This window comes from Ascidia mentula, chromosome 4 (assembly GCF_947561715.1).
Source record: "Ascidia mentula chromosome 4, kaAscMent1.1, whole genome shotgun sequence".
Taxonomy (NCBI): domain Eukaryota; kingdom Metazoa; phylum Chordata; class Ascidiacea; order Phlebobranchia; family Ascidiidae; genus Ascidia; species Ascidia mentula.
Genome location: NC_138569.1, coordinates 17,269,756 through 17,283,625, shown reverse-complemented (window position 1 = coordinate 17,283,625; position 13,870 = coordinate 17,269,756). Strand labels below are relative to the sequence as shown.

Genomic DNA, 13,870 nt, shown 5'->3' with positions numbered 1-13,870 from the left:
AGAAAGTTAACTGAAAGACATGTTGGAAATAAACTCTGGTATAATGCGTGGCCAACAGTAATGGTTAGTGTTTTGGATACGACAGAGAAACACCACGAAAGAAGTGAATCCTAAACAACTGAAACCGTGCTTGTGCCGGTACCAGGCCGTTTTAAGGATCCCCGACCGTCATGAGCTTCCTAATGTACCAAAAGGCCTAGATATCCCTTTCATTTTCAAAGCAACAATGATATACATGCTCTGCTAATATTCAAGTGTCTTGGTGCGGCGCACCTATACTGCCTGCACTTCGTAGGACTTAAAACACATTAAATAACGTGGCAAGTTTTGCGGACATAAGCGCAAAAAAAGATTTCGCCACAATTATCTCCAAACAAGTGAAAAATACTCGTCTATTATTACTTTTCTCTCATAAAAAACAAAGAATGTTTTGGCTTACTTGTTCTCCTAATACTGCAACAATAAGTAAGAAATATCTATTAAAATCATGGCCTGGTAAAAAGAAGAAACCTTTATGTTGGAATATTTATTCCTATTTCTTTCCAATTTACCATAAAGCTGTAAATATGCCATTCAGGCTTTGTTGGCAGATATCGCCTGTTTTGCATACTCCCATACAGTGATGGCACCGCTAACATGAACGTTTAGCGAGCGTATGACGCCCACTTGCGGAATCTCCAAGCACACGTCGAGACACCTCAATAACGCCGGGGGAATTCCCTCTTTCTCATTACCCAGTAATATCACACATTTAGCGGGAAACCTGTAAAACGGTGTGTATTTTATTTTTATGAAAAAAAAACGCAACAATTTAATTTTACCACGAAGTCATCGCTTAAATAGAGGAGTTACGAACATTTGTGCGAGTAATCAAAGGACAAAAGTTTCTGTTAAATTTTGCTATTGGGGTAAAACATCGTTTTCCAAACAATTTTGTACTTCTTTCAATGCAAAACATCTTTTCAGCGTGTGTAAAGACTTAAATGTTTGTAAACGCACCTGTAGTTTGACAGGCATTCGCTCTGCTCAGTCTGTTCAGTGCCGATTATTGTATAACCCTTCGCCTTCATGTCAACCACGTACTTCTCCAAGTCCCACCTCTTCACCTCGTCCATTCTGAGCCACTTGTGAGCAGTTACAGACAGTGACTGAAAAAACTTATCTTCCACACAAGAGAGAGTGTGAACGACAAGACGTTCGGCCCCTGCAGATACAGTGTTGTTGATAGTGTTGGAAGTTTAGTTAAGTTTGATGTTGTACTGTTTACCAAAAACTTCGCAAGTTCTTGCGAGACCGCCAAGGTTAGATGGTTTGTCGATCAGTGAAGCAACAAGCACAAGTCCCGACTTCTGAAAGAAAAAAAGAAGTCTGTATTTGTATGTTATGTCAGTAGAAACGATGGAATTTTTCAAAACGCACCAAACTTATGGTTTCAGGTACAGAAAACGTGCCTGCACTGTATAAATATACATTATTTTACCGTTCGTCAGCCGTTACTCTCACAAAATTCCATTTAATATAAAAATAAACACAGATCAATAATCCAAATGCACTTAAACTCCATCTGCATTTCACGCAAATCATATACCAGCCAAAGTTACCTTTGTGGCCTGGGTGTTTGAAACAACGATTTTCTTCTGCATATTCATTCCACTTGTCAGGTCTCCTTGAGGTTCTTCTTTAATCGATTTTTCTGGTTTCGTGGAAACAGAGGAAAGCCACACTGACTTTGGTAAATTCCTCAGGATATCTCGGTCGTTTCGTGCAGGAACCCTGTTACCCAAGTTTTATAGCAAGTGTTGGAACTTACATGAAAAGGTTAACAGTCTTTGTTACAATTTAACTTAATACAAAACCTTATGATGAACCTTATGATCAAACTACAAGAGCTGGGATCGCCAAATATAAAGGACCTGCGCAGTGGGGCGATCCGGCCTTGCTATGAGAAAGTATGGTAGTACTTCACGAAAATCTTGGCTCCCGCTATGCAGGATATACACTAACCATGCATGAAACTGCATAAGCTTTTCCAAAACATTGACGTTGGGATGAGTCACGTGACATAGGCGAGGCAACGAGCAAAAGATCGTCTCCATGGAAACGTCGAGCACCGGGTGAAAGTGAAAGAGGACAGGACTTTGTTTTATTCTCTGCCAATTGGTTTTCACATTGCCGCTCGAATTGTCGGCAAAGTTTAAGCAAGTCTCAACCGATGGAAAACTTTTTCGAAGCTGATTCAACTTTTCTGAACACATGAATGGAAATATCGCTAAGTCGTGGAATCAGCTGACGTATTGCAAGTTTATGTTCCAAACTAACTGGTCTTTTATTATTGTGCTTTTTTGCAGTTTACTGGTAGTGCATAATTACCGACAGACCAGGCTTACCGTTGTCCTCAAACAACAATTTCGTGCGTTGTAGAACGGCAAGGGCGCAGAGACGAATGGTAAAGTGCTGTGTCATGCACCAGGGTATCACAACCTCAGCCAAGTCCAAGAAGTATTGGATCTGCAGAATGAAAGGTTTTTTACAGGGCGGATCGCATTCTATACCGAAGCATAGGTTTTTTGCATCACATGATAACGGTTATTTTGGCCATGCACATAATCACTGGCTGAAATGTACCTGAAACTGTTGACAAGATTGATTCTGGGCAATTCCGAGCAACAAGGCAACGGTCAGATAGGAACACATTGCAGGAAAAGTAACATCACCCATACAGTTGTGCTGCAAGCGTTGAAACAAAAGTTCCCGGTGCATAGGGTACCTTAAAGAAGGGATTTTTTGTTATGGACAGGCAAAACAAAACACCAAACTAACCTGATTAAGAGTAAGGTGAGGCACCATTCCATAAAATGCCTAATGGAGGCCTGGACGTTTTGACTCAAAAAACAGAGAACATCATTTATAAGTTTAAGATCGGAATCAGCAAACGGGATAAAGAGTAAAACGTTTTGCCACAGCTTCTGCTTCGTTAAATGAATTGTGGAGTTGAAGTGGCAACGGTCCTTACTCTGTGTAGAATAAATATTGAGTTACGCACTTTATTGCTGCAGCACGTTCTTAATTCATAACTTTCTTACTTTACTGAGAGTCATCTCCATGTTCATCAAATATTTTAGACAAATTGCACCAAAGTTGGGGTTGTTTGTGGCCAACTCAAGAAGCACACTTGATGCAAGAAGGTTTATTTCCACCACTAAAATATACAAGAAACAGGTTTTTATGGTCTCTATATATTAAAATATATATTCCTGGCAAATACCAGGCTTGTCCTGTTTTGAATAGAAACACGTTATATCTGTTTCCGAAATAACACAAGAAATTTTTGAAAACAAAAGACTCCAAAATGTGTGGCCCTTACATTTATCCAGATCAGGAACAGGAATTTGATCAGGTAGAAGTTGCCTCATGTGATTAAGTGCTTGCTCGGTTAACAACGCACTCTTGGATGGTACAGTGGAAATTGTAGCACAATGAACCAAAAAGTCCAGATAGTCCTCAATATGCCTTGCACTTGAAGTTATACTGCTGTTTTCGACATTGAGTAACAAAACTGTACTTAGCACATCAGCTTTTGTGGTATTTGAACATGTATCCTTGCATTCAGCAACAATATTAGCCATAGAAACAACAAGTTTTTGTAGCAGTAATGGTTTGTTTTGAGACTCCGCCTGGATCTCATTAAGTACGTATTTCACAGCATTTGTCACTTCATCAGACTTGCACACAATGACTTCTTTTTGCACAACAGCACCAATTAAAGCCTTGTACAAGTGCCTGAAAACTGATGAGTTTTGTAAATCATAGGTGGTCTTCCATAAAAGTTTGATCATTTTGCTGCAAACACTCGAGTTGTCTGAATTCAAATGAGCTTTCTGACAAGCCTACATGAAAATCAGAGTTTGAGATATTGGAAAAAAATGGAAAATTTTAGGCAGCAAAACATTCAACTTACATTGTAAAGCAAAGTTTGTGCAATATTAAACAAAGCAGCAAGATGATCGTAACTTGCAACTTCAATTTGATCGAGCAAACATAATAAATAATTTGAGGTACTTGTATCTTCTGCTTTTAAGTTTAAACGGAAATCAAAAACAAAAGGAACCACACTCCACCAGTGCATTTTCACCATCTCTCTAACTTCCGTACAATCATCTCTGTCCCCAATTTTTATTAATGAGAGCTCAGCAAGTTGACAATCAAAATTCAACAAAAATGCTGCAAAAAATGTGGGTTTTGGTAAAAATTCAACACTTCCAAGTTAATGAAGTTTCTGATAACAGCGTCAACCTGTAAGTCTATTTGAAGCATCCTTCATCAGCTTAAAGTCAAACTTTTGGCACATTGTGCAGGACCAGGTTAAAGTTCTGTATGCAGTTGATAGCACGTTTTCCTTGGCCTTGTAACAAGGAACTTAGGTAAAAAAAGTCAAATTACTTCATGTCCAATACCTTTGGTGCTTTAATAGTTTTCTCAATAATGACAATTGATGTCAAAATGAGAGACTCCATCATCCTTATTCCTTGGGCCATCATTTTATTTCTGTACTGAGTCTCCCAGTAAAGGTTTACTAAAGCATCGGCAGTATCAAGATAACATTCCAGTGCAAACATTGAATCACTATATGCTGGAAGTTTCCTGGCAACAAATTCCACGATTCCTGGCCAAAGTTGCCACAAGCAACTTAAAACTGTGACACTTGGAATTGCTGTAAAAAATGTGCAGTTAGTAGTATAAAAACAGAAACATTTTCTTATGCTTCACCATTTTTGGATGTCTCATAAGTCACAAGTGCTTTAATAAATTGAAAACAGGACAACACTTGGTTATGTGATAGGTAAGGATGGGTGGCAGCTTTGTCAGTTATTGACTTGACTTGTGAGGTCATATTTTTTATTAGAGCATCATGTTGTGGTAAATGTTCTGCAAAAAAAGAGTTATGATGCAAACAAAGTCCACATACATTATGCTAAGTATTTTCTTACTTGGGCTGTTGGCATCTGCATAAAGTACAAGCAGCATTAAAAGCACGCTTGAATCATTGTTGAATTTCTTTGCAGGGTCATGACACCCAGTACTGTTAAAAATTCTTTTGAACCAGCTTATTGCAGTTTGAAAGAAATCAGTAGATCCATCTGTTAACCCAAAACTGTTCACAAGCCACTGGGAACACTGTGAAGAAAGAAATTGACTTAACAACACAAGTTTCTATAATTATTGAAATGATAATGATTAGAAAGATATTTCCCAATTATATGGTATTGACACAAGCTACACAGATGTACCTTACCCTAGTCCAGAGTCTGGAGGGCCTCAAAATCAATTTCTGCTCAAAACAAAGGACAAAAAAGCTTAACAATTCTTCCATCTTTGTGTCTGTTACATCCGTATGGGAGATTAACAGCAAAAAGAATATCCGTTGTAGAGCAATAGTTAATGGTTTGCTATTGCCCTTAACAGACTGAAATATTAGAGTCCTGTACATAAAAAGAAGTGATTACATCAATAAATATACAAATTCACTGCAATTAACCTTAAAGTTTGTACTTCTTTTCGTCCCCAACATTTTGAATGTGGAATAGAAAGCATTGAGCTGGCAACATACACCATTGAAACAGGACTCCATGATGAATTGTTTAGACCTGACAGCAACTGTTTCAAAAGAGTTTGTTTCTTTACTTGAGGTAACATCACATAGCAACTTTTGAAGAAATCCCCCAACATAATAGGAACAGTATTTAAATCTTTGTTTGTGTCAACGCTAAGAAATATTGATATTAAAGCATCATTATAACATTTTGAAACTGACCCCATTTCAGGGCCATTTCCACAATAAAAATTTACCTTGAACAATAATAAATAGACTCATCCTTCAGTACAAGTAGAAAATCATTAACAACAAATGAAACAAATGATGGTTGCAATGCAATAGGATAATTTGAATTGTCCAACCTTAGAATCAAAGTGACTCCCTCCTGCTGGACATGCCTTGAAAGTAAAGTATATTACAACAAAAAATGTATTTCTAATTTATTAGTAACCATACTTGCTATCATGACTCAGCATCCTTCGTGCTACGATCAACAACCAATCCAATGGTATTTGGTTCTTCTCACTGGTGGAAAATAAACCAAGAAGCTTTGAAAGAACAGGTCTGATAACATGGATTTGGTTTTCCTCTAAAGTTTCACAAATGGAAATGAAATGCAGCCATTCCCTAAAGCTTTCAAACTCAGAGGTGGAGGAAAAGAGCTTTAGACCTCCTTCTTTCTCTGACGTGGGTAAACAGACATTTGTTTCAAGCTTTTTGACCTTAACAAAGTTTATGGTATACCTAAGGCAGTTTAAAGCTGTTTTCCTGGTAACCGACTTCGAATGATGCAGCCCAGCTTGCATGACACACCACACTGTGGGGTCTGATAGAGTTTGCAAATATAGGTCAGTGTCCAAGTTTTCAACAATACTTTCCATAGTTTCCATTGCTAAGTGGCAAATGCTAATGCATTTTGCAATGCAACTATTTTTTTCTTTTTCACCGCAAGACACAGTGGATGGTTGAAATTGATGGACATGATTAAGCATTTGCAATATCATAGATTTTACAACAACTTGTCCATGGTTCGATTTCAATAGAATTTGCATGCTGTTAAATAATATTCTGGTAATTTGTTTGTGAAGAAAGGGAAAACCCGGTATTAGTGCAAGGATGTCACAGAGTTTGGGTAAAACATTGGATAAACATTCTACTTGTTCCATTTGAACAAGGTTTTCTAGTAGGGAAAAACCAACATGTCTTTTTGAAGAACAATCCTCACACCAGTCAGAATTTATCTGATTCACTTTCAGATCCAAATATACACCATCCAGAAATTTCACCAAATACAACATTAATTTCTTCGAAAAAAATGTTTGGGAATCTTCAAGACAGACACAGGAAACCAGAAAGGAAACAACAGAGTTTGTTTGGTGTTTATCATCATGTAAAGATGCCAAAGTAAAGGAAAATAATTGTGAAATACTGGCTTTCACACCAGGAGAAGAGCTTTCATAAGTCCATTTAGAGGACAGTATTGAAGTGATAAGATCCAAGTCACGTTCTTCTGAATCCTTATTTTTGCTTCCTTGTTTGGAAAGATGTGATTCACACAAGGCTGCAATTATTTTTTCGGGACAAACGTTAAACTCAGGTTTAAATAATAAGTTTAATGTGTTAATGTCAACAGAAGAACTCATAGTGAAAAAAATGGAAAACTGAAATAACATGGTACATTTCGTCAAACAAAATTGTACATGTACGGTTTGCAAACATAATCTAAATACAATCAAATAGACAAAATCTGTGTAGATTTTTTGTGTCTTTAATAATGCAAGAGCAGATTAGAAAGCACAAGAGCTGAGTTTCTGGGTCGCTAAACATAGGATGGATAGGACTCTATATGGCAAGTATGCTGTCACAGTTATTTTAGTCAACATTCTTTGTAACACATAAACCCGATCATGATGTTGGTCCCAAAAAGTACACGCAAACGCAACCCTAAATGCAAATAACGTCTCTGAAAAAGTCATTGAACGCACGTGTGCTTGTTTATGCTGTGAGGTTCAGAGGTTAAACTCAATGGAGTGAAACATACTAGCTTTCAACAAAAATATTAGCAAAGCAACATAAAGTATTTTGAAAACATATAATATAAGTTTAAAGCATGAAAAATGTTTTATAGGCCATAAAAATTAAAAAATGGGATTGTGTAGGAAGCAGATTGTTTTTTCACACGTTTGCTGTGACCATGACTGCGGCGAGACTAAAGTTTCATAGCAACCGTTGCTATTTAATGTGCAAATGGTTGCTTCAAACGCCAAATGTAGTGTATTCAATATTTTAATATCTGTACTAAATTGAATCTGAAAAAAAGTCTATCAGAGAGTTATGTGAACAAATTTTTTATATTTGCTTGTTGTAATTTCCAGGCATTGGGCAACTGAATTTCATCGCATCCATTTTATTGTTGTTTTAGCCAAAATTGTAAAACAAGTTTTCTGCTAGCCTTCACCAACTATCTTAAAATAAAAACATGTCTGATTTAGGCTCTGATGAATTTGAAGATGAGGGAGGTCCTTATTTGGGTGTAAGTTTCAAATAGGTTTGTGTCAGCCCCAGAATATGTGATTGATAAAAATATAAGTTCATTTTTGTAATGTAAAATGTTGTACATGGTATAACGTCTGTAGCGTATATTTTATATTAATTAAATAAAGCATTTATTAAAATAGACCACATATCAATTTTAAATATATTTTTTTTGCAGGAATATGAAGGTGACAGAAATGATGAAGGTGAACGACATGGTCACGGTAAAGCTACTTTACCTAATGGTGACACTTACGAAGGACAATATGACAGAGGAAAGAGACATGGACATGTAACATTACTTATTTATTTATGTTAACTTTAATTGAAAAACATGTCACAAAAGTGTGTAAATATGGGCAACATTATATGAGAATTAAACTATTTGTATAACAGCCTATGTTTTTTGAAGGGATTATACAGATTTAAAAACAGTGCCAGATATGAAGGGGATTACTTAAGAAACAAAAAGCAAGGACAAGGAATTTTCATATACCCTGACGGCTCCAAATATGAAGGTGCATGCATTTGATAAAACTAGTATTTTTCATGTGCAACAATATTGCTTTTTGCATCAGGCTCTTGGGTGGATGATCAAAGGCATGGAGTTGGGAAATATTATTATGTAAATGGTGACACATATGAAGGAGAGTGGTCAAAACATGAGCGACACGGCCAAGGCAACTATGTCTATGCAGAAACAGGTCAGTCAACCAGAGTGTCTAGTACATTTAACAATATTGAACTACGGTTAATTCATACAGGGTCAAAGTATGCTGGTACTTGGATAAATGGAAAGTGTGAGGGTGCTGGGGAATTTGTTCATGCAAATCACAGATTCCAGGGTAACTGGACTGATGGCAATGTAAGTTGAATATGGATAAAATGTTATGAGACAAAAGTATAATAAAATTGTTTTCTAGATGCAAGGACCAGGCAAATACATTTTTGACATCGGCTGTGAACAGCATGGTGAATACATCTCAGTTGAACAGGTTTGTTATCAAAGTAAAGCAATTACAAGAAAATTAATGTAGAAATGAATTATAAAGAATACATGCTATGCACCCACCTTCAGTCATGTGTTTTTTTTTGTTGAAATTAATTGGTGCCAAAAAACTATCAAGTGTAATTTGTGAACAAACCTTATTATCTAGGCCCAAGGAGATGGTGAAGAAGAAGAACCTATGACGATAACAGTTCCAAAATGGAAGGCTGGAAAAATTACCCCCATCACCCTATATGCATCAGAAGACAAAGCAGGTCTGCTAAATATTTATCGTTTACTCCCAAAATCTCATTATTTTAGTGAAGTAATATCAAAATAATCGATGAAATGTCAATAATGACCAATCCTGAATTAGTATTCGTTGTTTTTTTCCAATTGGAATGTTGGTTTTTCCTCAAATGCAAAAGTGAAAATGTAATTGAGATAAATATTAAATTTTTATCCCACATTTGCACTTTTTGGAACAAAATTATTTTCCTGAAAGTAAGCACAACAAAAAACAAATATCTTAACATGCAACTTAATGCCTAGACGATGTAGAAAAAGCTGCTACAGAAGCTGTGCTAGAAGAGGAAGTTGCTGAAACGCAGGCCGAGGAACCAACCCAATCACCGGCACCTGCTGAAACAGAGGCAGCTGAAAGTGAGACTCCTGCACCTGCACCTGCTACTGAAGAAACTGCACCTGCAGAAGAACCAACTGATGAGCCTGATGCCCTGGAGGAAACAACTCCAGCTGAAGATTAAAACTTTTCTATGGTTATTTTTGTTTGCGCAGTTTTGTCACAATATATTATCATTTTTAAGGAGTTGCTTTGTGAAAAAGTTTTGCAATTCTGAGTTTATACAGTTGTTGATCGAAAAGACAGTGGTCCTACTCCTTCTTTATCTTGCCGCCCCTTTTTCAGGACAGTTTTATGGACGGATTCTTTTAAATTTAATATTACCACTGTGAAATTTGTTTTTTTACATGTGTCTTTTACAGCGATCAACTGGGGTATAATGTTTACAACGAAACTTAAAAAGGGGCGTTCACACAAGCTGAGGACTTTGCAAATGACCTATCTGTACGGTAACATATTTGGCAGCCCACTGGTTGGGAATCCCTTAGTCATCAACTGGAGTATAATGTTTACAACAAGACTTAAAAAGGGGCGTTCACACAAGCTGAGGACTTTGCAACTGACCCATCTGTATGGTAACATATTTGGCAGCCCACTGGTTGGGAATCCCTTAGTGAAGGAAAAGGTTCCATTCTTTTTGGAAAGGGCAATGGGAGATTTATTTAAATGCAACAGTAAACTCTTTTAAATGGCCACCAACATGATCTACAAAAAACCAAATGCACTTTAAAAGTTGCATAACATATGTACAAGTATGATGCACCATACAAACAACTGAACACAAATGTACATAAATGAAACCAATAAGTCAAATTGCAACATATGGACAAAAAAAAACTTAGTACAATATTGTAAAAGGTAATGGACAGCAGTTATGCAATCACCAGAAAACTTGTTAAAGTTGCTACACAGTCAAAGTGGCATAACACTGAGAAAAGTAGACAACAACTGTTACATACAAAAAGTACCACTTCTGACAATTGTGTAAAGAGCATGGTAAAGAACTAAAGCACCTGATCAATATGAAACTTGATAAAAAGCATGTATATATGATAAAACATGGTAGCAGCGATTTGGATGTCAGACGTTAAACGTTGGACTCGTATCTGGCAAAGGCTCGTTTACGCTCGGCTAGTTCTGCAACAATTGACTGACGGTTGGCTTCATAGGACATGACTATTTGTTCCAATTCCTTTTTCATCAGCATTGTAAGCATTTCACTAAAGCAGTCAAGCTCATGGACTTGAAACAATTCCCACCTTAACTTGCTATCAAACCTAAATGGACATACACTGTGTCACCACACAACCACCAGTTATTATATTAACTTAAGAGAAAGCTGTTGACCAATTACCATTTAAGCAATCAACTAGTTAATGTGTTTCCATTGTTGCATAACATAAGTTTCAATAATTGGCATACTGGCAAAAACTAACGAAGACGAAGAACGATCACCAGTAAGGAATTTGCACTATTTTGGTACTTTCAAGGTTGATAAAATGACATTAAGCTAATTTGTACCTTTGTGGGGCAGTTGAGTATATTTGTAGCCAGTGAGGAATTTCAGTGGTGCTGAGATAGGGATTGGCTGGAACAACTTGATTCAGTCTCCATGTATCATACTGTTGACTTGGCTCTGCAGGTGGTAGGGGTTGTTCAGGATTGGCCCTAACATTTTCTCTAACAAACCAAAAGCATTATTTAAGCCGGGAACTGTGTGAAGCTCAACTTTGTGGAATGTGTCACAAATCCTTTTACATCAAAACATAAACTGTGGCACATTGGGTCTTTGTAAGTTACAAACAACAGAGTAGTACATATTTTGCAGAAATTTAAAAAAAATTAACTTAGATATTATACACAAATTACTAAAATTTTTGGAAGTTTATCATATATATACCTTGGAGCAAGAGGATGCTCGTACTGCGTAATTTTGCTGACATGATTCACATAATATGTTCCAAACTTGTTTGAAGTTACTTTCTCCCAACCAGGCGGCAAGCTATCAGATGTGAGTGGGTGGGTCCAATGTGTAGTATTGGTGTTGTGGTCAACATAATAGTGATGGCCATTAATTGTCCAATCCACAGACCATCCAGGAGGCAGGTTTGCACCCATGTCAACTGAGGATGGATTATGAAGATTGTCTCGTGTTTTTTGAACTATGTGGAGAAGCAACAATGTAAAGAGCAAATATAAAACATGTGCTTATGCCTATTGACTAACTATTTCTTGACCTTAATGTCCTCTAGAGACAACCCAATTATATCATTATTGCTGTAAATTATTCACATTTCAGGTTTGGATGATGTTTTAAATATTTTAATACCATGTCAATGAACAACAGTCATGTGGCTGTTGAACACTTAAAATTTTATGACATATGTACTTACCCAAATTTTCTTGACTCCTCACAGCTTGCGAAGTTGAATAAATTTGCCCAGGGTAGTGAACTGGACTGTCAGTTTGGGAAGTCGGCATTGCTGCAATTTGTGATGCCTGTGGAGAAACATGTGCCTGAAAGAAAGAAAAACAAAAATATAGTCAGCAATAACACTAAATGTGATCATAAGGTACAAGTGGTAATGTAAATCAAAGCCACTTTTTCCTAGGTCTTAAATCAAAAAAAAAAAAAATAAAAAAAGATACCTACCTGTACAAAATGCCCACTGTTTCTGTCAGCAACCTGGTGGCTGGCATTTGGTCCAGGGTGTTGGTATGAATTGAGTGACTCAATAGATCTTCTCAGATTTACTTGTGCTGGTGTGTATTTTTCATTTTTTATTGGCTCCTCTGTAGCAATGTTGAGGCTCGGATTGGAACGAATATGAGGTATGTAGCTTTGTGGCTTACCATACTGATCAGATGATCCAACGTTTGAAGCATGTCTGTAAAGGTTGGTGGCCTGCTGTACTGGCTGCTGTGGAGGCCGTATGATTTGCTTGTGAGCATCATGGCCTTGATAGGGCCTCTTTGGTCTTTGCTGGATGGCATGATGGGGCATACTAGGAGGTTGCAATGGTTGGTAGACTACAGGTCTGGCTATCTGTCTGTTTTTTCCCATGTACACAACATGGTTGTCTGGTTGCTGCACAATATATGTTTTTTTGTTGCCATTGCCACTTCCTTGATCCACAGCTGCTGGAACACTGTGAACACTTAGACCATTTTCATAAACACTAACATTAGTGTACTCTAGATTTCTTGTTGAAGGGTTGTATATGGCTGGCATAGAACCAGCAAGTTTAGGCTTAGATCCAGCAGACATTGGGTGCTTCATTGCAGGATAAACAACTTCCTGAGGGGCGCCTATCAAGCGTTCATTGTACTGAGGCTCAGCACGTTTTTCTGGTGCTCCTTTGAAAACACCATGTTGAGTTCCAGGCTTGCTAACACCAAGAACTGAAATATTGGATGCTGAATTGGAGCGTTTTTGCAATGTGGGGCCTTGGCGAATGACCCCTTGTTCAGGTGCAGCTAAAAGAATGAAAGCTGTTAAATAATGCAACAAAAGATTTCTAGTTAATAATGTCTGGGGCACAAAATTTACATTGATAGAATAACTACTTGCCATTAAAATTCTGTTTAATCTGGAGTGTTAAATTAACAATTTATTTTAATCAAGCTTATTTGATAAATAACCCAAAACAGAACTGCATAAGCAATAATAGGTGAAACTAAAACCAGTCATGATTATTACACCAAGTTTCATGCTTCTTACCTCTCACAAACTTAGACGTATTTTTCTGTACATACTTTCCAGGCAATGGAGCAACATTTTTATGCTTCGATTTTTTGCCGAATAAGGGCATTTTCCAATTGCTTTCAAATATCAAAAATCTTTAATTGGACATGCTATTTTAAAAAGTGTTTCGGATGTGACAAGGCTACGAAATATCAATTTAAACAACCACTTCTCTTCAGTAATAAACAACTCTATCAGACATTTTCCTGCGGGAACTGCTTTCCCAATTATATCGGATACTAGCGTCTCTATGGTGGATACTAGGGATGAAAAATAACATAATTATTTAGAAAAACATACTAAAAATTCTCAGAACAAACAGACTGGTCCATACTGTTAGAAATATTGATATGTTTTATTTATGTA

General features: G+C 36.9%; 3 protein-coding genes across 4 annotated transcripts; 1 reads left to right on the top strand and 2 right to left on the bottom strand.

Moving 5' to 3' along the window:
• Positions 1-522: 522 nt before the first annotated feature.
• Positions 523-7,249, bottom strand: LOC145898611 (tRNA (guanosine(18)-2'-O)-methyltransferase TARBP1-like). Its single transcript, XM_082987135.1, has 19 exons — positions 6,050-7,249; positions 5,848-5,991; positions 5,537-5,764; positions 5,294-5,480; positions 4,989-5,175; positions 4,768-4,926; positions 4,455-4,711; positions 4,294-4,402; positions 3,959-4,221; positions 3,365-3,887; positions 3,084-3,199; positions 2,821-3,014; positions 2,626-2,767; positions 2,388-2,508; positions 2,005-2,245; positions 1,602-1,773; positions 1,268-1,349; positions 1,000-1,204; positions 523-763 (listed from the first exon to the last, which is right to left on the bottom strand). The coding sequence occupies exons 1-19, from the start codon at positions 7,234-7,236 to the stop codon at positions 574-576; spliced, it is 4,707 nt and encodes a 1,568-aa protein (XP_082843261.1). The 5' UTR covers positions 7,237-7,249; the 3' UTR covers positions 523-573.
• Positions 7,250-7,954: 705 nt separating this feature from the next.
• On the top strand, positions 7,955-9,945 carry LOC145898521 (radial spoke head 1 homolog). The gene is made up of 8 exons (XM_082987010.1): positions 7,955-8,126; positions 8,307-8,420; positions 8,541-8,646; positions 8,707-8,832; positions 8,893-8,993; positions 9,052-9,123; positions 9,286-9,391; positions 9,669-9,945. The coding sequence occupies exons 1-8, from the start codon at positions 8,073-8,075 to the stop codon at positions 9,881-9,883; spliced, it is 894 nt and encodes a 297-aa protein (XP_082843136.1). The 5' UTR covers positions 7,955-8,072; the 3' UTR covers positions 9,884-9,945.
• Positions 9,946-10,409: 464 nt separating this feature from the next.
• On the bottom strand, positions 10,410-13,705 carry LOC145898741 (uncharacterized). 2 transcript variants are annotated; one of them, XM_082987325.1, is made up of 6 exons: positions 13,481-13,705; positions 12,413-13,236; positions 12,153-12,276; positions 11,660-11,921; positions 11,281-11,439; positions 10,410-11,036 (listed from the first exon to the last, which is right to left on the bottom strand). In XM_082987325.1, exons 1-6 carry the CDS (start codon positions 13,569-13,571, stop codon positions 10,847-10,849), a joined length of 1,650 nt encoding a protein of 549 aa, XP_082843451.1. In that variant the 5' UTR covers positions 13,572-13,705; the 3' UTR covers positions 10,410-10,846. The 2 variants fall into 2 exon arrangements, with proteins under 2 accessions (XP_082843451.1, XP_082843452.1); XM_082987326.1 differs by having other exon boundaries at positions 11,660-11,882.
• Between the last annotated feature and the right edge of the window lie 165 nt (positions 13,706-13,870).

What these genes read in the sequence shown, in the direction of transcription:
- LOC145898521 (XM_082987010.1), top strand. Translation starts at nt 8,073, where the DNA reads ATGTCTGATTTAGGCTCTGATGAATTTGAAGATGAGGGAGGTCCTTAT. An exon ending in GAGGAAAGAGACATGGACAT is followed by an intron (nt 8,421 to 8,540) that starts GTAACATTACTT and finishes TGTTTTTTGAAG; the next exon opens with GGATTATACAGATTTAAAAA. An exon ending in TGACGGCTCCAAATATGAAG is followed by an intron (nt 8,647 to 8,706) that starts GTGCATGCATTT and finishes TTTTTGCATCAG; the next exon opens with GCTCTTGGGTGGATGATCAA.
- LOC145898611 (XM_082987135.1), bottom strand. Translation starts at nt 7,236, where the DNA reads ATGAGTTCTTCTGTTGACATTAACACATTAAACTTATTATTTAAACCT. An exon ending in TCTATTTATTATTGTTCAAG is followed by an intron (nt 5,765 to 5,847) that starts GTAAATTTTTAT and finishes AATATTTCTTAG; the next exon opens with CGTTGACACAAACAAAGATT. An exon ending in CTCACCTTACTCTTAATCAG is followed by an intron (nt 2,768 to 2,820) that starts GTTAGTTTGGTG and finishes CCCTTCTTTAAG; the next exon opens with GTACCCTATGCACCGGGAAC.
- LOC145898741 (XM_082987325.1), bottom strand. Translation starts at nt 13,571, where the DNA reads ATGCCCTTATTCGGCAAAAAATCGAAGCATAAAAATGTTGCTCCATTG. An exon ending in GAGCATCCTCTTGCTCCAAG is followed by an intron (nt 11,440 to 11,659) that starts GTATATATATGA and finishes TTGGTTTGTTAG; the next exon opens with AGAAAATGTTAGGGCCAATC. An exon ending in TACTCAACTGCCCCACAAAG is followed by an intron (nt 11,037 to 11,280) that starts GTACAAATTAGC and finishes ATGTCCATTTAG; the next exon opens with GTTTGATAGCAAGTTAAGGT.